Genomic DNA, 25,106 nt, shown 5'->3' with positions numbered 1-25,106 from the left:
TTTTCAGTGTTTCTGTGTGGGATAACACAGAGGAGCTGTTAGGCGGGCATTATTTGCCCTGTCTTTGATCCATCTTTACAGTCTTCTAAGAATTTGTGACTGATCAGTTAATGCCCAGTGGATTGCCAGGTCCTTTCTAAAGTATGTGTAATGCTGTCTAATAACAGCAGTCTCTATCATGAGAAATTGCTTGGTTGAACTCTGTTCCCAGGACTCTGCTATAGCCCCAGAATTGTTCTCCATAAGGTTTTGATTGAGTGCCTTAAGACTTACCTCAAGATGGAGTTTTCAAATTTTAAGTGTGTCCAAGTGGTCTGCAGATTAACCCAGGAAAGAGGGAGACTAAACTCAGACTACCTTGTGGGCTACCACAGGGGTTGACTGGATCTCCCTTGGTGGTTTGGTTGTCAGGCTTACAGCACACATGTGCTCCGATACTGCAGCTTTATCAGTTCTGAACATGGAAGGTCAAGTCCCAGGCCAAGTGTCACTGACCAAGTCCTGTCTACGTCACTCGGTCCACTGCCAGTTTCTCCTGCAAAGAGCTATTTAGAGTGGTCTCACTGTCCAGCATTTGAGAAATGTAGATTGGGTATTATCTGGATAGTGTGTTCCTAATGGAATGGAACTATCATCAAATTACACTCTGGAGTACCTGAAAGCTGTGAAATTCTGTTACCAGATGCATATTCTGATTAAAAAAGAAATCGTGTGATTCTGAACCCATTTGGATTGGTGTTGCTGATTTCTGCAGGAGTTATGGCCCTGCTTACGTAACTTGTCAAGTAGGACAGAGCTTAAACTGCAGCAACCTAAGGAAGAGCTGTAACAGAACTTGACTCCCGTGATTGACAGGCCTGTCTCTGATGGAAGTGCCTCGCTGTGCCATCCTTAGAAAGGAACTGCATGAATACACGGTCATTCCTGGATTCATAGAATAGTTAGGGTTGGAAAGGACCTCAAGATCATCTAGTTCCAAACCCCCTGCCATGGGCAGGGACACCTCACGCTAAACCATCCCATCCAAGGCTTCATCCAACCTGGCCTTGAACACCGCCAGGGATGGAGCACTCACAACCTCCCTGGGCAACCCATTCCAGTGCCTCACCACCCTAACAGGAAAGAATTTCCTCCTTATATCCAATCTAAACTTCCCCTGTTTCAGTTTTAACCCGTTACCCCTTGTCCTGTCACTACAGTCCCTGATGAAGAGTCCTTCCCCAGCATCCCTAGATTAGTTAAACATTTTTCAAATGGCTAACACAACAAAGTAATTCAGTCAAGTTCTCTAACTCTCAAATTGCTATTGTGCCTGGTTCATAATATCCCTCTTCTCCCATACTATGGTCCTTCTACAGAACAGATGACACAGCCATCAGAGTGTCCCAAATCACTGCTGGCTGCCTGTACACAAGGACAAACCACCTCTGAACCATGTGCCAGTCTGGCCAGTCTCAAGCGTTGTCACCCTGTCACCTGTCTCTGAACTACTCCCACTGTTCCCTTTTAGTCTGACATGGTATCTGAGTATTTTGTTCTGAGCTAGAAAGTTTGCTTGTCCCTTGGTTGATGTAAAGGGGTGGGTGAATAACACATTAGCCCAAATGGCATAGTTGGAATCATAGAATCATAGAATAGTTAGGGTTGGAAAGGACCTCAAGATCATCTAGTTCCAACCCCCCTGCCATGGACAGGGACACCTCACACTAAACCATGTCACCCAAGGCTTCATCCAACCTGGCCTTGAACACTGCCAGGGATGGAGCACTCACAACCCCCCTGGGCAACCCATTCCAGTGCCTCACCACCCTCACAGGAAAGAATTTCCTCCTTATCTTCAATCTAATCTTCCCCTGTTTAAGTTTTAACCCGTTAACCCTTGTCCTGTCACTACAGTCCCTGATGAAGAGTCCCTCCGCAGCATCCCTATAGGCCCCCTTCAGATACTGGAAGGCTGCTATGAGGTCTCCATGCAGCCTTCTCCAGGCTGAACAGCCCCAACTTCCTCAGCCTGTCTTCATACGGGAGGTGCTCCAGTCCCCTGATCATCCTCGTGGCCTCCTCTGGACTTGTTCCAGCAGTTCCATGTCCTTTTTAAGCTGAGGATACCAGAACTGCACAGAATACTCTAGGTGAGGTCTCACAAGAGCAGAGTAGAGGGGCAGGATCAACTCCTTCGACCTGCTGGTCACGCTCCTTTTGATGCAGCCCAGGATACGGTTGGCTTTCTGGGCTGCGAGCGCACACTGAAGCCGGCTCATGTTCATTTTCTCATCGACCAGCACCCCCAAGTCCTTCTCTGCAGGGCCGCTCTGAATCTCTTCTTTGCCCAACCTGTAGCTGTGCCTGGGATTGCTCCGACCCAGGTGTAGGACCTTGCACTTGTCATGGTTGAACTTCATAAGGTTGGCATCAGCCCACCTCACAAGTGTGTCAAGGTCCCTCTGGATGGCATCCCTTCCCTCCAGCATATCAGCCAAACCACACAGCTTGGTGTCACTGGCAAACTTGCTGAGGGCGCACTCAATCCCACTGTCCATGTCAGCGATGAAGATGTTAAACAAGACCGGTCCCAACACCAATCCCTGAGGGACACCACTCGTTACCGGTCTCCAGCCAGACATCGAGCCATTGACCACAACTCTTTGTGTGCAGCCATCCAGCCAGTTCTTTATCCACCGAGTGGTCCATCCATCAAATTGATGTCTCTCCAATTTAGAGACAAGGATGTTGTGTGGGACAGTGTCAAATGCTTTGCACAAGTCCAGGTAGATGACATCAACTGCTTTACCCTTGTCCATCAGTTCTGTAGCCCCATCATAGAAGGCCACCAAATTGGTCAGGCAGGATTTCCCCTTAGTGAAGCCATGCTGGCTGTCACCAAGCACCTTGTTGTTTTTCATGTGCCTTAGCATGCCATCCAGGAGAATGTGCTCCAAGATTTTACCAGGCACAGAGGTGAGACTGACTGGTCTGTAATTCCCCGGGTCTTCCATTTTCCCCTTCTTGAAAATGGGGGTTATATTTCCATTTTTCCAGTTGAGGGGAACTTCACCTGACTGCCATGATTTTTCAAATATGATGGCCAGTGGCTTAGCAACTTCATTCGATATACAAGTAAGGTTTGTAGATATTGCGGGACTTCATCTTTATGCTTGTTAAAATATAAATACTTGCCATAACGTCAAACTTACCTTTCCATTGGGACTACAGATTCTTTGAATTTCTTTTTTTTTTTTTTTTTTTTTTTTTTTGGTAGCCGTTTGATTCATGAAAAAGGCTAAAAGTGTAAGGACTTACATTTACCGTGCAAATAGCTCTGTCAAGCTCTTAACTGCTTATGCACATAAAGTGTTTTCAGGACCAAAATCGTAGGTGAAAAGTTGTCTCCATTCCAGTCACTGACAATTCTGTTACTGAAACATTGCTTTGTCTCTCTCACCAAATTGTCAAGCAGAAGTAAATCAGCAAAGCTTTCACAAATCCATAGGAAAAAACAACCTCAGAAATTTTAGAGGCCTCAATGCCACAATTTAGGATACCTCCTACAATTTATTTCCTCCTTCCTCCTCCTAGCCCTGAATATAGGATTATAGTGCTATTTTTCTTAACAGTTGGAGAACATTAGGTTTGATGATGGAGTTCCATATTTCGAGGGAGGTTGCTAGAATGAAATTTCTCTTATATTTGTGAGAAACCAAACACAGATTACACCTCAGCAAAAGGCTGGAGGTTTGTTTTTTTCTTTACTGACTTCCTGGATAGGGAAACATTTGAACATTGGTGTATCTTAATCATTTTGAAAGTGAAAAGCCTAATGTTAATCCCAGCTGTTGTGGGCATGATCTCTGTGACGTGAATACTTCTGGAAACCAGCACATAACAGGGAAATGGGAGAAAGAGCAGGAAACACTGCTGGAACTTACAAAGGAAAACAAATGCAGATGTACGTGTGAATCCTGCTTAGCACCTTTTATATTGTTATAAGCATAGAAATGGCAGGATAACTTAACACTTTTTGTTCCTTGCAATGAGCATGCACATAGAATCAGAGGGGGAAATGTAGTATGAAAGTTTTTAAGTTGCACTAGAATTAGTTTTTTTGAGGCCAGTAACTTAGTGATTCAGAATGTCAGCAGCAAGCAGTTGTTCTGTAAGGCAGATAACAAGCTGTGGTCGCTCACTCTTGTCTCCTGTTTTTCCTCTCTCTTCAACCCCCTGCAATATAAGGGAGGTAGCAAATATATAAAACAAGTCTGACACCCCCCCAGGCAGTCTGGCTGATCTATTTCGGTTGAGAAAGTTTTAAAGTGTGAAGTCTGCTACCAGGTTACAGTGTTATAAATGTGCTTGCCTGAACTTGCAGTGAGAATGATCATTTATCACTGTGAAAAGATTTCCATTCATCTTCAAAATCCCCTCTCTGGCATGCCTAAGGTACCCTATCGTATGCACTTTATCTGTCAGAAAAAGAATGCAGTAGATCTAGAAGCTGCAGAGTTTTGAGGAAAAGTCCAAGCTAGGTGCCATGCTCTTGGCCTTACTGGATTAAAAATACAGGAAGTTTATGGCTGACCTGAGCACTGCACTGTTTGTCTTTAGTGAGATCAGGGGGTACTGAATGGCTGGGCTGGTAGGAGGGTTCTGCGTGGAAAGTTTTTGTCAGATACAGACCTGTCTGGAGTTCAAGTCTACGCATACCCAGTGTGTAAGGAAACCTATGGGCACCAGCTGTTACTCTCAAAATCACTTTTAAAGGCAAAGAGTCATGCCTTTTGTTAAGTAAGGTCAAGAATTTCTTGTTACTGTAATTTAAATGTGAAGAATCTTTAATTATTAATACAGGTCTAATTGCTATGGAAAAAGAGTGGCAGTGCAGTGCAAATTTTATACACACTGCTGGGTTTTTCCTCCTTTTCCTGCTCACCGTTCTCTGGCTCCCCAGTGTCTGTACGTTGAGGTTCTGGGGTGTACATGTGGATGCCACAGCAAGTTGTCAGCATGTCAACTGCTTCACTGGGACAGGTTTGACATTCCTGTGGGTGGTTTATTCTTCCTTGCTCCAGGATGCATGTGGGGTAATTTTTTTCTTTGTTAACAGGTTTTACACTCTTGATCTTTCTTCAACGGTATGCAGCTCTTATGTCCAAATTTCCTGCCTGTATTGTGACATTTATGCATGCCAGATACTACTACTTCTTTGTTTCCCATTATCCCTAAAGCCAGTTTGTGCAGCTCCCGGTCTGCATTTCTTTATGGGCTGTGTTCCCTATGGATGAGCTGCGTGTAGCTGTGGAGTTCTCTGGTGCCAAGGCTGTGGCCCGCTCATGTTGAGTGGCGGCACTTGATGCACCTCATGTCTCCACACAGATTTCAACCTAGAAACCCTGTCTGCGGACTTCCTGTGAAGTTAATGTAGCATTGAGAACTAAAGCCGTTATTGCTTTGGTAACAGCTGCTGGATGGTCACTCACGGCTGCGGGGAGCTATGCTCGCCATGACAATACGGGGCGGGCTGTGCCGCCCATAAACCGACCGGGGCTGCCGGGGCTCCGGCTGCCCGGGGGGGGGAGCGCCTGTGCCCCTGCTGCCCGCCAGAGGGCGCCGCGGCGCCGCTCCGCTCCGCCCCGTCCCTCCCCGCGGCGGTGGCGGCCGGTCGTGCCGGGCCCTGGCCGGGGGGCGGCACCGCCAGCAGCCGGAGGCCGCTCGCCCCGCTCCTGCGGCAAAGGCGGGCCGGCGGGCGCACCGAGCCCCGCTCCTCCGGACCCGGCCGTGCGCCTCGGCGGCCCGTGGCGACATGTCTCGGGAGCCCGGCTGCAAGCGCTGGCTCCTCGCTGCATGCGCTCACCTCTTCTTCCTTCTCCCGCTGCTCCGCACCCGGGGTGAGTGGCCGGGGGCCGGACCGGGCCGCCATGGCGAGGTGAAGGGAGGAGAGCTGGGGCGCTCGGCCGCTCCGCGGAGGTGTTGAGGGGAGGAGGGCACGGGACGAAGCTGGAGAGCTGGGGTGCCCTGGAGCAGCCGCTTCCTCGCTCGTCCGTCCCGCCCCGTGGGGGAAGCGGGCGGGCAGGCGGCGGAGCCCCACCGCCGAAGTTTGTTGGGAGAGCCGGTCCGCAGCCCGACGCGGGCTCCCCTCAGCGGCGCCCCCCTCACGGAGCCGGTGCTGTCAGCTCCCGGACCGCCCCCGTCCTCCGGGCCCCCTTCCGCACGGTGCGCGGGGAGCAGGGCGGCCCTTCTGTCCCGGGCGGCGCGGGGCAGCGGGCAGCCCTCGGGTGGAACCCGGCCCCCGGGGGACGGCCCCTGAGGTCAGGGGCATCTCCGCTAAACAACCGGCTGAAACCCACTCGTGCTCGGGTTGGGATCAGCGCCTCTCTGAGCGGAGTTGCTGAGGGGAGGTGGAAAGGCGATATGGCCTGGGTGAAATGTCAGCGGAGAGAAAAAAACATCCGTGTTACTGTGCGCTAGAGATTTTCTTAACGTGTCTGGCCGGGTGGGAGAAGATGAGAAGGGTTAGTAGTGTGTCGGCAGTTGGATCGCTGCAGGCTCTTGGAGTTAGGAGCTGTTGCCGTGAGTGTGAGAGACAGGAACAGATATTTACAACTGTTCTGTTTCCCATTAGCTCTGTTCCTTAGTGCTTCCATCTCTGTCAGTAGAGGCTTGTCAGTTTGTTCTGAGCCTCTGGATTTGTTTCGCTTCCTCTCCTGTGGCTTGTGGATCTAAATCCTGCAAAGGAAACTTGGTACAAGTAAATCCTGATTCCAGCAAAGTAAAGCAGTGATATTTTGATTTTTCTCATGTAAACTGCTTTTTCTTTCACCTTGCAGCTTGGGCTTTGGAGGAGATCTAAAACTCCACTGCTGTCCTAAAGCTGTGTTTCATTCTTTGCAGGATGAGTAGTTTTGCTCCAGTGCTTCAGCAAGGCACTGTAGCACTGGTAACCTTGAACAGATTGTCATCACAGAGAATAGCAGCTTCAGTTTTCCCTGTGTGTATGTGTATTTATTGTACACACATACATACCCACCCGCAGGTAGAAGGCAGCAATGGTGAGCTCTTGCTTGTGCAATTACCTCTTGTTTAGTAGGTCTCAGTTAATGCTGGGATACAATTTGTTCACAGGACGTTTATTGCAGTATCATGGTTTGCTTGTAGTTTTAAAAGTATCTTTTTAAATTAAAGTCTTTTCTTTCCGAAACACCCCATGCTTTTGAGACGACCAGTCAGCCTTGCTCTTGGAAAACAGAAATAATTTGGATTACATTTTGCAGAACAAAATAGCGTGTCTGATGGCAGTTAAGTCATTTCATACATTCTGGCTTGCAGGTGGCAGCTTGAAGAACGGGAGAACATATTCACATGATTTTGTTTGGTCTTAATTCTAGACAATCATAAGGGATAATGATGATGCTTTTACTGCTTTTCTTTGCTTGCCTTTATTATAAAGATAGTGGTGTACACAGCACTCATTTAGACATTTCAGTGGTTTGCAGTGGTGATTTCAGCTGCCTTCTTCCCATGTGTACCATTAGTGTAAAGAAATAAAATGAGTTGCTTTTATGACAAGCCTCAGATGCTGGAAATTTACCTGCATCACCCCCTCCACTTCCTCCTTCCCTCTTTCTTTAAACTGTAATTAAAAATATAAAGAAATTATATTTTAACTGTTTTGTCTGTACAACATAATCAATGACTTTTATTATTTGAAGTGGTTATTATTAGTCAGGGGTTTGCCGTATATAAGTCATAGAATCATCACTTTTTTGTGGCTCACTGAAACTGACCCACAGCCCTGTGAGGTGTTTGAAATGACTCTGTGGTCAGTCAGCCCCAAATCAGACTGTAAAAGAGGAAGATAACAGAAGTGTTGCCTTTCTGCTTCACATGGATTTTGTCTGTGAAAGGAAAAATGAACTCCTCAGTTTTTAACATCCTTTGCACTCAAAAGATGTAGACCTTTGGAATTTGTTTACACTGGAAAGGGTAGTACTGAAGAAAGGATTGCATCTACATTTATAATGCAGTATTATATCACTATATATATTTATACAGTATACTGTATTTTAATACTACAGTATTTACATCCATTTTCCTAATAGTTTGTCGGCACTTATGCCTGCAGTTCTGCTGCTAAACAATGATAATAAACAATTTTTACATTCTCATGTTATAAGCAAGTCTGTTTATTTGAGAAAAATAAATAGGAATTGAAGCTCCTTACATTACATTACATCCTCTGAGTAAATTTCTGGGTTTTGAATGGAAAATCCAAAATGTTGTCTAGCTTTTTCAGTGGATTTTAATTCTGCTTTCAAAAGAAATAACGATAAGATTGATTAAAATAAAGAGCTTTATTTCTAAAATTTCTTTCCTTTTTCCTACTTATCCTCAGTTTTTGAGCGTTTAGCAAAAGGAGGGGAGGGCTGGCAGTTGACGCATTCAGCTTCTCTGCTGCTTGTGCCAGATGATGTGAATAGCTGTGTGTGTTAGCAAACTTCAAAGTATGAGATGCATCAAATAATGACATAACAAAAACAAAATTAAGAGGTGCATTTAAGACAGTGTCTTGCTGGGTTTTTTTTTCTGCTTTAGAAAGCTTTGTTTGCAGGAGATGGTGCACTTAATCATTCTAGCCTTTTTTGATTAGTGTGATGTCTAGCAGTTTGAATTTCTACCAGCTAATCAGTTTCTTCTCTCAATGTGTCTTTTCCCTGTGCTCTGTGGTAAGTCAGTGGTCCCTCTGAGCTATGCTTGCACTGCATCAAAAACTCAAAGGGACTGGAGGAGATTCTGGATTTAGCAAAGGTACCTTTAGCTCCAGAGGTTGGTGTGTGTCTTCGGGGGTTCTGTACTGAAAGAAATCTGTTGCAGTTGTCTGAATTAATGTTTGGACATGGAAAGTTACTGTTTTGTTATAGGAGCATCTAATAGCTCCCAGACATAGATCATGCTTGTTCATGCATGTGCGTTTTACAGAGAACAAAAAAGATACCCTTGCCACAGAGAGTTTACTTTTCTGTCTGTGTTGTGCAACTAATCTGGTCACTAGCTGCATGTGTAGTTAGGCTTCTATCTGAGGTCTCCTCCTGGGCACACCTTTCTCTTGGGAGTGAATTGTGATGGACGAATTAAGCCTAGAGATGTCCAGTTGTGCTCAGGTACTGCATTTCCTACCTACTCTGTAGCTTCTTTGTTGATCAGTTGTATGCCAGCCACATTTACTACATTTTTCTGATGCCACCCTTTTCCTGGTAAATCCTTAGAAGAGGGTGCTTATTTCCAGGCTGAGACATCATGTTGCTCAGACAGGACAGCCCTGGCCATATGTTAGTAAGACTTGAATTTACTCCACAAGTGCATCCCAGTTTACTTCTTAAGACTGATTTACTCATGTCAGATTATGCGTGCAGAGCAGATTTGCTAATACAGTAGTAGAGGGGCCACAGCATATTTGTTGCTGAAATAAATTCATACAGTCTGCCTTAGTGAAAAGCTTGGTTGCTGCTGCGTGAAGACTGGAGGCTTTTCTTCTGGTGTCATCAGGGGTCTGCTAATCTGTTTAGTGAATGGTTCTTTGGTAGTTTAAAAATGGTCTGAACAGTTCTTGTCTTATTAAAATGTACTAAGTGGAAAAAGTCTTCCTGGAATATTTAGTGTAAAGGATAATAAGTTGTTTCAATATTTTTATTTGTTGGAAAAGTGAGGGAAGAAACGGACTATGCCTGATACAACATGAATCCAGCATAAGACACTTTATTGTGTGACAAGCACATATTTATATCATTCTACTTCCTTTACATGGGATCACGCATTCTTTGATTGGTCGCCTAGCATCCCTTTTATAGTCTACAAAGTGCTAAGCAGTAACTTTCCACTCTTTTACTCCCTTATCATCCCGATTTAGCAACACTACTAAGGGTTACAAATATTCACACTGTTTGGTCTGTCTTTGAGATGCACATCCTGCTTTATCTTGCAAACCGCCTGCTTTGTTTTGCTAACTGATCTTTACCCTTCATAGTTCTCTTTACAGTTCCCAAGGCTTAGGCCCAAGCAAGGCATTAACACCTGGTGTTTTCTTCAGGGTTCCCAAGGCTTAAGCCGGGCCATGGTGATAATGCATTGGATCCATTTCGTTAACTATTTCTATCCGTCACCCACAGAAAAGAAGGGGAGGCTGAATGTCTGAAATCACTGAGAGTAGGAGTAGTGGTAGAGAGACGCTTCAGCGTTCATCAGAGATACTGGTTTGTTTAATAAATGATATGTGTGAGTGTTGAAGTTGCACTGTATGTCAGGGCAGCTGCAACAGAAGTAATTTTTAGCCAGGCATGTTCAGTCTACCACTGTCCTCAACAATACAGAAAGATTGATGTGGAAAGTAGTCCAGGAGAGCTGGTTGATTTTTCCAGGTTCGTCTCCTGCAAGCTCAAGAATGGTCCATCCCCATGCGCAGGAAGGCAAGCGAAGATGGCAGGAGGCCTACAGACATGGACAAGGAGCTCAAAACCCAGGCATGAAAAGGAAGCATGCAAGAGATGGAAAAAGTGTCAGGTCATTCCAGGAGTAATATGGAGACACTGTCTTGAGGTATGCTGTTAGGAAAGCCACAACGCATGTGGAGTTGAATCTGGCAAGGTATTTGACTTGTGAAAAGCAAGAAAAAGGGCTTCTACAGGTGTATCAGCAGCAAAAGGGAGACTAGGGAAAAATGTTTCTGAATTTGGGGAGAGACTTCGTTAAAAGAAGGACATGGAAAAGTGTGAGGAACTCAAAACCTTCTTTGCCTTGGTCTGTACTGGTAAGACTCACCTCTGGCAGTCCCAGGCCCCTGAAACACATGGGAAAGTCTGGAGCAAGGAGGATTTACTCTCACCGGAGGAGGACCAGTTCAGGGGACATTAAAACAAACTGGACATGCAGAAGTCCACAGGACCTAATGGGAGGCACCCACAAGAGCTTGACAGTGTCAATGCAGGCCACTCTTGGTAATCTTTGAAAGGTCGTGGTGACTGAGGAAGATTCCTGAAGGATAGAAGAGAGCAAATGTCGCTCTTGTCTTCAAGGAGGGCAAGGAAATTAATCTGGGAAAGCTATATAGAAAAAATCTGGGAAAGCTATATAGATGGCCTGTGCCATCTCAATCCCTGGGAAGGTGACAGAGCAGATAGTCCTGTATACTGTTACCAACCAAGGAAGGACAAGACAAATATATGAAAGGACAAGAAGGTGACTGGGAGATGTCAGGATGTTTTTCTGAAGGCCTGACCAACCCAAAAGACTTCGGTGACAAGGGGAGTGCTTTCATGAAAGTGGGGAAAGCAGAGAATGTTGTTTATCTCAACTTTGCACAAAGTTCAATCCTGTATCCTGTAATATCATACACAAACTGATGAAGTATGGGCTAGATATGTGGACAGTGAGGTGAATAGGAAACTGACTTACTGTTCATGGTCTCTGATCAGTGGCATGGTGTGCTGTAGGGGTTGATTATGGTTGCAAATGTGTTTATTCTCTTCATTAATGGCCTGGACAGTGGGACAAGGTGAACCCTCAGCAAGGTTGTAGAGGAATTAGAATGGGGTTGATACACCAGCTGCTATTCAGATGGACTTTAATGGGCTGAAGAAACAGGCAAACAGAAAACGAACAACCAAGTTCAACATAAGGAAGTGACAAATCCTGCCCCTAGCAAAGAAGTCACCCCATGCACCAGTGCACACTGAGGGCACACTGTTTGGAAAGCACCTTTGCAGAACCTGAGGGTCCTGGTTGGCAACAAACTGACTGTGAACCAGCAGCGTGCCACTGTGGCAGAGATGGCCAGCAGCCTCCTGGGCTGCATTAGGAAGAGTTTCCAGCAGGTCAAGGTATGTGGGTCCTTCCTATCTGCTCAGCCCGGGTGAGGCACATCTGGGGTGCTATGTCCAGGTCTGGGTTCCCCAGTACAAAAGAGACGTGGATATACTGGAGTGAGCCCAGCAAAGAAACATGGAGATAATTAATGGGAGCACCTGACATGTGAGTTGAAGCTGAAGGAACTGGGAATGTTCAACCTGGAGAAGAGAAGTTTCAGGGAGGATTTTGTCAACATGTGTGAATACCTGATGGGGCCAGTAAAGAAGACAGAGACAGACCCTGTGGGGCCTAACAGCACACGAGGTAGTTGACACAACCTGAAATACAGGAAACTCTGTTTAAACATATATTGGGGGTTTTCTTTTTTTTTTTTTTTTTTTTTTTTTTTTCTTTTTACTCTTAAGTGTGATTCAATACTGGAAGAGATTACTTGGAGAGTTTATGGAATGTCTGTCCTAGGAAATACTCAAAACCTGACTAGACAAGGTCCTGAGCACCCTGCTCTTGTGGGGGTTGAACTAGATTATCTTCTGAAATCTTTTTCAACCTCAACAATTCTGTGGTTCTGTAATATGAAGATAAAGTAGGTTGCTAATATAATCCCCTGAAGAGGAATTAGCTGTGCTCTCAAAGACATAGTATGCAATAAGTCTTTTTTTTTTTTTTCCCCCCAGGTTATCTGAGTGTTTGGTTCATTTCAAGGATCATGTGCATTAATATTTTATAAGTCTTAGAAGCAGTGTGGCGCAGGGTTTTGTTGCAGTGAGAGAGTCAGCATCTTTGAGCAACCCTGGTCTAACGGGAGGTGTCCCTGCCCATGGCAGGGGGATTAGAACTAGATGATCCTTAAGGTCCTTTCCAAGTATAACCGTTCTATAATCTCTTGTCAATCGCAGTTGTTTCAGGTCTCTTGTGCTGTTCCGCAGCTGAAAGTCCTGAAAATTCTGCTTGTGTTCAGTTTTGCAACTAAGCTGAATTTACAAGGTGATGCTTCTTCAGGTTGATACTATGTAATTACCACGTTTCCCGGTGTAACAGTGTTTTGTGTTGATCTTGTAATAAGGGTCTTGTAAAGTGGATGATGTGGGTCTGGTTTGTGTAGGGGAAGATATTCCTTATTTGGAGCTCTCAAGTACTGTTATGTTGGAAGAGAAGGAGGAAAATAACCAGAACATGCTGTCAGCAAGGGATATGATAGGCATATTGAGGTATTCTCTGTGCACTTTTGACCTAGAAGTTCAAAACATTTGCTTGAGGGTAAGATTTGGGTGAATACTCCTACTTGTACTCTGTTTTCTTCTTCCTGGCTAAATGCCTTACTGAAATGTAGCTATGGTCAACATGAGTCTACTGGTTTAGAATTTTGGGATGTCTGGATCTGGTGGTGTGATTTGAGATTCAAATTAGTCGAGACCTGAAATGTAATTGTGAAACTCAACTCCTAGACACTTGATGAAATTAGGTCTCCAGTTGAAAGAGCATAGGGATATAGCTAATTAGAGATGGTGTGTCACAGCCTTTGGACAATCTTGTCTTCTTGCTTTCCTGCATTCCAGGTTTCTAGCATCTCAAAGGAATTGACAATTGCTAGTAATTCACTTTAAATTATTATTGCTTGAAATTGCTTTCAAACTTGCAGTGAGACACTTCACTGAATCTGTTGATCTTTGTCTGCCCCAGATTTTAAGAAACCCATCAACTTGACCATGATGAGTAGTATCTTGAGTTCCTTCCAAATTATGGCAATTTACTTGCATTTGCATCTCTTTAGTACCTTTAAGAAAAAGACTCCGTATAAAGACCCTTAGCAAACCTTTCCTATGTTAAATGTAAATACTTTAACAAATGAGCAAGGTGAGTCAAATTGATTTAGATGACTATATCAACAAGAAAAAAACCTCACAACCCAGAACCCTTTTTATGATGATTTTTCTAATATGAACCAGAAGTGTATGTATAAGATGGTGTCAGTATAAAAGGTTTAAGATACTGCTTGGTCTGTGCAAATTAGCTCTTTGGGGTCTCTGTTCTTTTTCTAAATGTTTATTTTCTTATACATTAACAAGGTTGACTATTGTTCGAAGATGGCATTCCAAGCATGTGACAGCTATCTTCAAGCTTGATAGAAATTTCTGTCAGGTGCTGTCAGTTTCTGTGATTCCAAATGTAGCTTTGGTACTCCAAACATAAACCTAAAGATAGAGTCAAGTGTAGGTGTCCCTTTATGCTGTTGTCAAGTGAACTACTGGACTGAACAGATTTTATTGTTTTGTTTTGTTTTAATGGGATTTATTTGTCTTGAAGCCAAGATAAATTGGCTTCACATCAAAGAGTGATCTTTTCAGGAATGTATAGGAAGAGAATTGTCAGGCAGCAAATGTATAAATTCTGTAAGAACGGACTGCCTTATGTTCATAAAGATTATTACAAATATAGTAACATTGAATGTGAAAATATTCCTGAAAATTTTTTTTCTTTTGCTGCAGAACTTTGTCAAGTGTGAAAATGAGCTCCTATAAAATGAAAAAAAGTCTGCTTTTTCTTTCAGCTTTTGCTGTAATTCCTGAAGGTGCAGAAGATGAGACTGAATTACCAGTGCTGCAGGTAATAAATTTTAATTGCTGGAGCAGGAACATTTTACAGACATTATAAAATCATCTAGAAGATACTAGAGCAGAAGGCTCAACATCTGTGACATTGATTATTTTGATCATTGACTTCAGTGGTACTAAATGTCACATAATGTCTTTCTGTTCTGTGTACCGTTTGAGATACCTTTAATGGGACACAAATTGCACGTAGCACTACTCTTCTAGTATTACTAGGATCTTAATTTATCCCATGGATTCTTACTATTACTAGAATAAACTTACACTTGGCAGTTTTGGTTTCTTATGCTGGATTTGCTGACTTATGCTGATATTTGGTGAAGAGAAATGTGTTTGGAGGGTTTTGTTGTGGAACAAAATCTAATTTAGAAAACAATTTATTTTCTTTCTTCCAGGGTCAGCTGAAGAGTGCATTGGAAACTTATAGTAAAAAAAACATGGCAATTTTGCATTGCTTCTACAAGTCGATAGCATTATTGCTGTTGAGAACAGGTTTTGGGTAGTTTTTATTAGTTCAGACATGGGGTTTGCTTTCTTATGGGTTTTCTTAAATATCTAATACACTGAGAGGAAAATGGCTGCCTTGCTGCTAATCAGCATTATTGCATTTTGCAATGCCATGGCTCAAGTAAAGCTTGCATATGAAATTTGAAACTAAGAGGTTAGAAGTAATGGTCAGAACTAGCCTCAGTGTTAAATAACATAATAGGTGTTAAGTGTGTATGCATTTGTCTCCTTCAACAAACTTCTAGCTACCTTTTTTTTTTTTTTTTTTATATGTATATATGTGCAACAGAAACTTATGTATGTATAAAAGAGGTTTAAAGGAGGAAAATTAAAGTCTGGAATGAATCAAGAGTTAGAATCTATAAATGCCATTCAGATCTAGTGATCTCGCATCAAATGCAATAGAAGCATCGTCTGAGTTACATGTTTCTAAACAGTTTTTGGTGTTGATTATTGCTGTATCTACAGTAATTTTCATAAATGAAAAAAATGCCTTATTGCAAACTGCTGATCTGCTGCAGTGTCTGGGAGATACGTAATGTCATTCTGTTTTCATTACTTGTAAGTTACTACTTGTCAAATTACATTACAGTCTTAATCTAGCTGTTTATAATATTATTCCTGTGTAGGATGTAATTTATGAAGGCTTTCCTCCTATTTGGGTGTTTCAAAACCTTCTCTCAGATGAATTCTTCAGGACAAAATACTTTTTTTTTTTTTTCCTCTTTTTTTTTCTTAATTTTAATAGGGAAGTGATAATGAGCAACAATGGTTTTGTTTAAATAAAGGTAACTGTAAAATATGGCTTGTTCATTACAGTGTGTACCACAGAACACACACTGTTTTGTTTGCATAGAAAATTAATCTTCCCCTGTTGTTTGTGATGAAGATTAAAATGTGTGTGTATTATGCTGTAAGATGGCAGTACTGTGTATAATCATCAAAATAATTTAAGATTATAAGATTTTTTTCAACTGTATTGACCTCATCAGTGAAAAAGGGTGATAAACATGGATGCAATGCAGTCACTCTCGAAAAGATTTTGCAGATGGGTGCCAAGGAAGTCTGAGCTTAGGCATTTCAGTGTAAAAGTCATTTCTGAACAGGGGAAGAGATCATCTGATGCAAGTAGGACTAAAAGGATTAGATGGATATGATATTTTAAAAAGGGGGGGGAGGAAAAATGTGTTTATAAATAGGAATTAAGTCACAAGGCTAGGAAAACTGCAAAAGAGTCTGTTACTGAGGAGTACCTCGTGTGGCATTTCTATCTGAAGGTCTTAAGGCACTTGAACCAAGATAAATACCACAACAACCTTATGCAATTAGTAAAGATGATCTTGATTTTTACATTTGAAGAAACCAAAACACTGAGGTGCTGTTATCAGGGAGAAATTGGGCAAGAAATGAAGGGTTTCCTTCCTGTGGTTTTTGTAGGAACCACATAGCTATTTCTCCAGTTCTGTCTCTGCCAGTCTTAAACAACACCTTTTTACCCAGCCTCTGTTATGTAGAAGCAGTTGAGTATGCTCCTAGGATATTTTTGTATGTGTGTCTTGGTTTCCTGGTTAACGATGCAGATGCAGTGTCATTGTTGTCTGTTCCTCAGCACTTTGCTAAAACACCATCACAAATGTATGTAGGTAATACCTGAGTAAATCCCAGTGAAATCATGTTATGTGCAACAGCGTTTTCATGCTTACTTGTCTTGGTATAAATTGCTCTTGAGTCTTTCTTTAGGAATTGTGTTTCAATAGATGCTTGATAGTGAATCAAATGAGTAAGAGTGTGCTGGGTTTTTTTTACACACTGTATTACAAAGCTCCATATTCCAATATTTGTGCTCAGTAGATACATGTATATAAATATATATATATTTATATATATAAGGACATGCCATTCTCTTTTTCTTTTCCTATTATTCTCTTACTGTATTGTGTATGTAATAGTATATAAACATGTAGAATATGTGTTTCAGTTCTTGATGATGAAAAGCTTTTTACATTAGTTTTTATTAGTTCTTGAGTTAAAGCCTCTGTGTGTGCATTTATAATCTGACGAATGCTTTGACTCCCTGTGTTTATAGAAATATTTGAGTTTTTGTGTGTATCCTTATTTTGCTTTCTCTCCTTTCGCCTAGAAGTCTAAGAAAAGTGGAACAATTAGTAAAATAAGCAGAGGTAAGTACTGTACAGTCTGTGTTTGTTTTCAGTTGTGGCTGCCTTTTCAGTGTAAATAAAGTATGGTTATGCTTTGAAAAGTGACTGTGTGAACAGTGCCTAAACGCTGAACAGCATTGTTAGCTAATTGCTGATTCCCAAGTATTTCATCTTTTTTTTTTCTTTGCTCATGTAGTCTCATCAAACAGAAGTTTCTTGATCTTTGTGCTTGCGATTCTTAAAGTTAACCAATTTTCTGAAAATGTGTGCTTGCACTTTGAAGCTGATGCATTGCTTTTTGTGGTCCATAATATGTTGAAATCAAATTTCATGATACTTAGTAGCTGTTCTTGTGAAAAAATTAATATGAAACTGAATTTTGCCATTCTGCTAGGCTCTCATGGTACTTGCAATAAGTAGTGTTACTATAAATTACTTGTAACAACTTGTAATATCTAGAAGAAAGTATTTAAATATTTTATATATATTTAATATTTTTTTACTGGAAGTGAGATAAATTATGACAAAAAAGGTTCTCAAGCTTCTGCCTTTTCTGGAAAAAAGTCTGATGTCCTTCCAGCAAAAAAGTATACAGACCTGAGATAAGGACTTGCAATCTCTGCATTGTAGCCTAGGTCTGCCTCTGCTTTACTGCAGCAGCTCAGTTCTTAAAGCAACTTGGACTCTTAATGGTACTTCTCATTCTTCTAAAACCGGAGTACTTGATTCTGCTTGTTCTTAGAGAGCCGCCTTAACCATGCCTCTGTTGTAGCAGTTTCTGAGTAGTTGCGTGTTCATTCTGACATCAAAGCTGAACACTGAGATTTGGCATGCTTTTAGTGGAGTTGCTAACGGAACTGTGAATGGTGGTGAGAAGATCTGGTTTTTGTTTGTTTTGTTCTTGAACTTGGTTGCAGGCTATGGCCATGACACAAATAACCACTTTTGTGGAAAGTAACAAAGTGCCTGGTCCTATTTATATGCCATTTTGACACTGAAAGTTCAGGACCTGTCACTGGAAGCTTTATTGCTCTGTTTCCCTGTTAACCCAACCTTTCCTGGTGTCATAGACCATTTCCTCTTTGTGTTCTGTCATCTCTTTCTGTGCAATCTTATAGACAGGTGTTGGTTGCTGCTTTTATTGATCCCAGCAGACCTGCTGTGTCTCAGTTCGTAAAACACTCAGGGAGGCATTGACAGACTCCTTTTATTGGCTTTTGACAGGACAGGGTTTTCATCAGTTTCAGTATGATCTCATTACTCAAGAAGGTTATAGTTAGGAATGTTACAATCTAGAATCATGGAATCAGAATGGTTTGGATTGGAAGGGACCTTGAAGATCATCTAGTTCCAGCCCCCCTGCCATGGGCAGGGACACCTTCTACTAGACCAGGTTGCTCAAAGCCTCATCCAGCTTGGTCTTGAGCACTGCCAGTGATGGAGCATTCATAGCTTCTCTGGGCAACCCGTTCCATTCCTTCACCACCCTCACAGTGAAGAACTTCTTCCTAATATCCACTCTAAATCTACCCTTTTTCATTTTAAAACCGTTCCCCCCTGTCCTATTACTACATGCCCTTGTAAAAAGTCCCTCTCCATAATTCTCGTAGGCCCTCTTTATGTACTGGAAGCTGCTCTTAAGGTCTCCCTGGAGCCTTCTCAAGACAAGGATGTCATGTGGGACAGTGTCAAATTTTTTTGCACAAGGCCAGGTAGATGTGGCTTTGGTTTGGATTGGAATCACAGAATCACAGAATCCCAAGGGTTGGAAGGGACCTAAAAAGATCATCTAGTCCAACCCCCCTGCAAGAGCAGGGTAACCTACAGTACATCACACAGGAACTTGTCCAGGCGGGCCTTGAATATCTCCAGTGTAGGAGACTCCACAACCCCCCTGGGCAACCTGTTCCAGTGCTCTGTCACTCTTACAGTAAAGAAGTTCTTCCTGATGTTAACGTGGAACTTCCTATGCTCCAGTTTACACCCATTGCCCCTTGTCCTATCACTGGATATCACTGAAAAAAGCCTAGCTCCATCATCCTGACACCTACCCTTTACATATTTGTAAACATTGATGAGGTCACCCCTCAGTCTCCTCTTCTCCAAGCTAAAGAGACCCAGCTCCCTCAGCCTCTCCTCATAAGGGAGATGTTCCACTCCCTTAATCATCTTTGTGGCTCTGCGCTGGACTCCTTCAAGCAATTCCCTGTCCTTCTTGAAGTGAGGGGCCCAGAACTGGACACAATATTCCAGATGCGGCCTCACCAAGGCTGAGTAGAGGGGGAGGAGAACCTCTCTTGACCTACTAACCACTCCCTTTCTAATGCACCCTAAGATGCCATTTGCCTTCTTGGCCACAAGAGCACATTGCTGGCTCATGGTCATCCTCCTATCCACCAGGACCCCCAGGTCCCTTTCCCCTTCACTACTTTCCAGCAGGTCAACCCCCAACCTGTACTGGTACATGGGGTTGTTCTTCCCCAGATGCAAGACTCTACACTTGCCCTTGTTAAATTTCATCAAGTTTCTCCCCGCCCAACTCTCCAGCCTGTCCAGGTCTCGCTGAATGGCAGCACAGTCCTCTGGTGTGTCAGCCACTCCTCCCAGTTTTGTGTCATCAGCAAACTTGCTGAGGGTGCACTCAGTTCCCTCATCCAGGTCATTGATGAAAATATTAAACAGCACCGGTCCCAGCACCGACCCCTGAGGAACTCCACTAGTCACAGACCTCCAGCTAGATTCTGCGCCATTGACCACAACTCTCTGCCTTCTTCCTTTCAACCAGTTCTCGATCCACCTCACTACTTGATCGTCAAGCCCACACTTCCTTAGCTTATCTATGAGGATGCTGTGGGAGACAGTATCAAATGCCTTACTGAAATCAAGAAAAACTACATCTACCGCTCTACCATCATCCCTCCACCTAGTCACTTCCTCATAGAAGGCTATAAGGTTGGTCATACATGACTTCCCCCTCATAAAACCATGTTGGCTGTTCTTAATGACCCCCTCATCCTTGATATGCCTAGTGATGGAGTCAAGAATAAGTTGTTCCATCACCTTTCCAGGGATGGAGGTAAGGCTGACCGGTCTATAATTACCCGGGTCCTCCTTCTTGCCCTTCTTATAGATTGGTGTGACCTTTGCCATCCGCCAATCCTCAGGCACCTCGCCCGTTTCCCACGACTTACCAAAGATGATGGAAAGTGGCCTAGCAATGACCTCCGCCAGCTCCCTCAGCACCCGTGGGTGCATTCCATCCGGACCCATCGATTTACAGATGTCCAGATTGCATAGCTGATCCCTAACCCAATCCTCATCTACCAAAGCAAACTCCTCCTTTGTCCTGACTCCTTCTGGGGCTATAGAAATCCGGGGCCCTCGGGGAGAGTCTGCAGGAGTAAAGACAGAGGCAAAGAAGGCATTCAGCACCTCTGCCTTCTTTATATCCTCTGTCTCCAGGGTACCCACTTCGTTCAGCAGTGGGCCTATATTGCCTCTTGTGTTAGTTTTATTTGCTATGTATTTGAAGAAGCCCTTTCTATTGTCTTTAACCTGACTAGCAAGATTGAGTTCCAAGGAGGCCTTAGCTGTCCTAATTGCCTCCCTACATCCTCTAACAACTGTCCTATATTCCTCCCAAGCGGCCAGCCCCTCCTTCCATAATCCATAGATTCTCCTTTTCCACTTGAGTTTGCCCAGCAGCTCCTTGTTTAACCACGCCGGTCTCCTAGATCCCTTACTTGACTTCCTACTTATTGGGACGCTCCGATCCTGAGCTTGGAAGAAGCGGTCCTTGAATGCTAACCAACTATCTTGAGCCCCTTTACCGCCTAGTACACTTTCCCATGAGACTTCCCTTAGCAGTTGACTGAAGAGGCCAAAGTTGGCCCTTCGGAAATCCAGAACTGTGGCTTTGCTAGGTATTCTATTCCTCCCACACAGGATCCTAAACTCCACCATCTCATGGTCACTGCAGCCAAGGCTGGACGTTATAGATCATAGAGTTCCAACCCCCGTGCTTATGCCACTGGCTTGTCATCTTTGTGGAAAGTTACATTGCTTAATGTTTCCACAGGCAGCGTCACGTCTGTCCCCAGATGGTAGGCTACATTACTGACCAGCAATATTTTCAGGTTTTAGAATATGTGAATAATCAAAGGAAATCTTTCCTTGAAGTGAGGCACTGGCTATTTCAGGGTAGTGTGCAATGATTTTGCTTTGTTTGGAAACTCAATGAAATACTAAGCTTGGGAGTGCAAGTTCTCTATATTCATCTGCAGTCTCTGGACAGAGTGGGGCACTTCCAGAGGGCTGCTGAGATCCAAGAGAGGTTGAGTCATTCCTTCACCACAGGAGTATCTACTAGCTTTTGGCTGTAGGTTAAGGGGGTATTTGATTTGGGGGGTTTCTGTTCTTTTTTTTTTTCAAAGAGTGTGTTAAATGAGAGAAGAAGAATGAAGTAGTCCTGAGGATTTTTTTTTTCTTTGGTTCTTGCAAATATGGTGGTTACACGTCTTCTGATCTGCAAATACCTGCAATATTCTGAAAGGATCAAAAGCACTTTTTGCAGTTACATCCTTTTAATGTCCCGCCTGGCCTAGTTCTGCATTTCATCTAGGCTCTCTAGGAATTCATGAGGGAAGTTTGGGAGGAAAGGTGAGAGCAACATGCATGGTTTAAGTAAGTTTTTTTTTCTTTGGTATCAGAACAAATGTGTAGGTGATGAACCTCTTTTTTTAATTAAGTGTTATTAAGTCATGAGCTCTGAAGTGGTAAGCAACATACTTTTTGTGTTAAAAAAGTATGAATGGGTGTGCAGTTGGTGGAGAGACAGCTGGATACTATTATCTCAAATTTCAAGAAGTAAACAAGTGTACTAAAATTGTAGTGTGCTTGGATTTGATTTTAAAGGGGGTTTAGATGTTATTAAGTTTATTAAATTCAGGAAATAGAAATACTGGAAATATTCAAACTGTGTTCATAGGGAGTGTTTGAATTTAGGATGACTTTCAGTTCTCATGCAGCAGACAGTAAACAGAAATCAGTCATTACAATGCTTATGGCATATGTGATAAATAAGTATACACACAAAGATGTGATTGTGTGTCTGTATATATGTCTGTCTATATGTATGCATACACTGCCTTTAATCCAGAAGGATCCCAGTAACTTTATATAAACACGAATTATTATTCCTAGAGTGAAAAGACTTGGCTTTACTTAAAAGTTAAAACTGTGGAAGCTTTATACTAGGATGTAATGGTCTGCTCAAAGTACAAGAGCTAAAAGATTCTGATCTAGAGTTTCGGGTTGATTTTATGATTGGCATAAAAGGAGGGGAAGAAGGCCTACAGAATATGCAAATGGCCTAATTTTTCTAAACTCACATTGGAAACTGAGTTTTCTGGCCTATGCAGTAGAGTCTGGTTTGTAAGTTAGATCATCAGTGCTTCTGCAGTTTAGGTTTTGTCTCAATAAATATTGAGGCATTTTGTCCTTCTCACTGGGTTTTCATTGTACAAATATTCCATTTAGCCTCAAACAAATAAAGTTGATTTATATTTTATTAATTTTTTTTAATGTGAACTTGCAGTATTTTTCCATTTGAGATTTTTGAAGATACTTTCCAGATGTATAAGTGTCTTAGACAATAAGAGAAATAAAGTATCTGCATATCAGTAGTTTAGATATTAATCCTCCAAAAGACTCCATCGTTTGTCTTTCTTGGTTGACTACTTCTCAACTTGAGAAATAATTTAGGTGTTTAAAATTATGCCTATTTTCTGTCGACATCTTAATACAGTGAATATTTTTCATGAACTATTTTAAAGTGCCTATAGCAGAGGAAACTATTTCCATTGGATTAAAGCAGTAACACCAAAGTAAGTGTTAGATTACTTCTAGAAAGTATTCTACTGTGGAATATCACAGCTGTTGTTAAATGTACCATAAATGAAACTGAGTGTAATTCAGACACTTGCATTCTGTTAAATGTACTGATACTAAACCAGTAATTACTTAGAGCAATGTAGCTTTTGCTTTTTATCTCTGGGGAGATTTGCAGTGCTCTGTGTTTAGGTTTAGCCCTTTGACTCTTGCATCAATGAAGTGTAGTATTAATTTTTGCCTTAATTTTAGTTTTCACACAGGAAATCTAGCAAATAGCCTGCTATTCAGAAGTTTATATTGTGCATGGGTGTTTTTAAGCAGTTTGTTTGGTGGGTCAGAGCATGAAGGAATGCTGCGTAGGAAAAATGTGAAATCAAAGCTGATAGCTATGTCAGTGCTTATGCCATCTCCACAACTTTATCACCAGAAATCTCACACAATTTGACGTGTTCAGAGTTTGTCTTGGTGCCTAAGCAAGGGAAAAAGACTTTGAAGCAAAAAATAGAAAAATATTTTAACTGCAGCTTTGAGCTGTCATCAGTCTAAATTAGCAAGTAACTGTTCAGAGGAACAAAGAAATGTAATCAATCCTCAGGTTTTGGACATGGTAATATTCTCATGATCTTGGCAAGGATACTTGTGGTTAAAGCTTTGTTTGTTACCATTGTTTTTTTTGTGATCCTACTTCATGTGCTCAGTTTTACTTTTTTTCGTTGAGACTCTTTTCTTGAGAGTTTTACTCTTTTTCCTTCTTTGGACATTTGTTTTCCATCTTTGTTCTACTGTTCTTCACTCATTCTCCTGCACTTGCCAAGTTTGCATTCTTAATATAGAGGTTAAAATCTTGAAGTGACACTAGGATCTTTTAGGTTGACTTGATCTGTGATGCAAGAATATACTCTTTAAGAATAAATATTGCATGATTGCAAAACTTGCATCTATACTGTACTGAAACTGCAGATTTAAAGTATTGAAATAATCTGCTGCCTGACAAGAAGCTTCGTGTGCTTTCCTCTAAGGTCCTCTGTCTTTGGGATGTTTGTCTTCACAGACATTGCTTGTAGGAAAATCTGGCAGCTTTCAGTCAGCCATGACTCTGTTTCTCTACTGAGCTCTCATGATGGGCTGTCTTCAATTTGACATCTCCTGTATCTTACTGACAGTTTGGTTTCAATGAAACACCAGAAGGTGTTCTTAGGAAGCTCTCCTAGGGGTTTTGCATCTTTATTTTTCCTTTCATATTTCATAATATTGCTAAAGATGGTGGTCTCAAAGTATTGCCTTTCTGAAGTTTGACTCCTGCATCTTTTTAGTTACCTATGATTTTTTTTTTTGGTATGCGCTTCATTCCTTCTCCACGTTTTTTGACATTCTGAACAGATTCCACGTGACTTTAATTTCTTTCCTTTTGGTACTGACTTGTCTTGTAGTGATGTCATCTATAGGCAGTAGCTGAGCAGCCTTTTCTGTGCTGTCTCCATGCTGAATTAACGAGAATCTGTTATTCCTTATGCCTGATATGACTGTCACCTCGAGTGACAGACTTAAACGCAGTTCTCCATCCTCCTGTTCTCTCTTTATCTCCTTGAACAGTGGACAACAGCATTGCTAACTTTTTTTGTTCCTTATGCAGTAATTGGTTGGTCTGTGACTTGGACATCTTCAGTTATATTCTGAGTTTTCTTGTCTGCGCACTTTCTGCATAGTATCTGTAAAATTCAACCTTTTCTGGCCAAACAAACAGAAACTGCAATATCATGCAGTTCTTATCTTGTGCCTTGATTGGTGCTTACGTACGGTCTTGGGTGGGTTATACAGCAGAGGTCAAACTTGTCAAGAATTTTTGGAAGGGCATCTGTCCTCTCCTTTTCACCTTTTCATCCTCTGTTGTCCCTGCTGTATTCTGCTTCTGAGTGGGGTCATGATCTGCCTGTTTTTCTTAGCTTTCAAAGTGCTGAAGGATTATTTGGTCAATTAGGATCAAGAAAATTTTGCTATTGGCTTCATCACCTACTTGTATTTTTTAAAAAGCACTTTCTCCATCCATAAATGTTTGCAAAGCTACTTCATTATTTTAAATTTCTCA

General features: G+C 42.3%; 1 protein-coding gene and 1 long non-coding RNA gene across 2 annotated transcripts in view; one reads left to right on the top strand and one right to left on the bottom strand.

The window, feature by feature from the left end:
• Window positions 1-3,951: 3,951 nt before the first annotated feature.
• LOC136013894 (uncharacterized) lies at window positions 3,952-6,244 on the bottom strand. Its single transcript, XR_010612438.1, has 2 exons — window positions 5,849-6,244; window positions 3,952-4,218 (listed from the first exon to the last, which is right to left on the bottom strand). It is a non-coding gene; the product is annotated as an uncharacterized LOC136013894 (long non-coding RNA).
• Window positions 5,628-25,106, top strand: part of B3GLCT (beta 3-glucosyltransferase) — a 55,785-nt gene continuing 36,306 nt past the window's right edge. Inside the window, exons 1-3 of the mRNA XM_065678427.1 lie at window positions 5,628-5,882; window positions 14,402-14,457; window positions 17,110-17,149. Of these exons, the coding sequence (XP_065534499.1) occupies window positions 5,798-5,882; window positions 14,402-14,457; window positions 17,110-17,149 (181 nt within the window). The 5' untranslated portion in view covers window positions 5,628-5,797. The remainder of the gene's footprint in view (window positions 5,883-14,401; window positions 14,458-17,109; window positions 17,150-25,106) is intronic.

This window comes from Lathamus discolor, chromosome 4, assembly GCF_037157495.1.
Source record: "Lathamus discolor isolate bLatDis1 chromosome 4, bLatDis1.hap1, whole genome shotgun sequence".
Taxonomy (NCBI): domain Eukaryota; kingdom Metazoa; phylum Chordata; class Aves; order Psittaciformes; family Psittacidae; genus Lathamus; species Lathamus discolor.
Note: the sequence above shows the minus strand (reverse complement) of the source record. Positions and strands in the feature narration are given on the sequence as shown.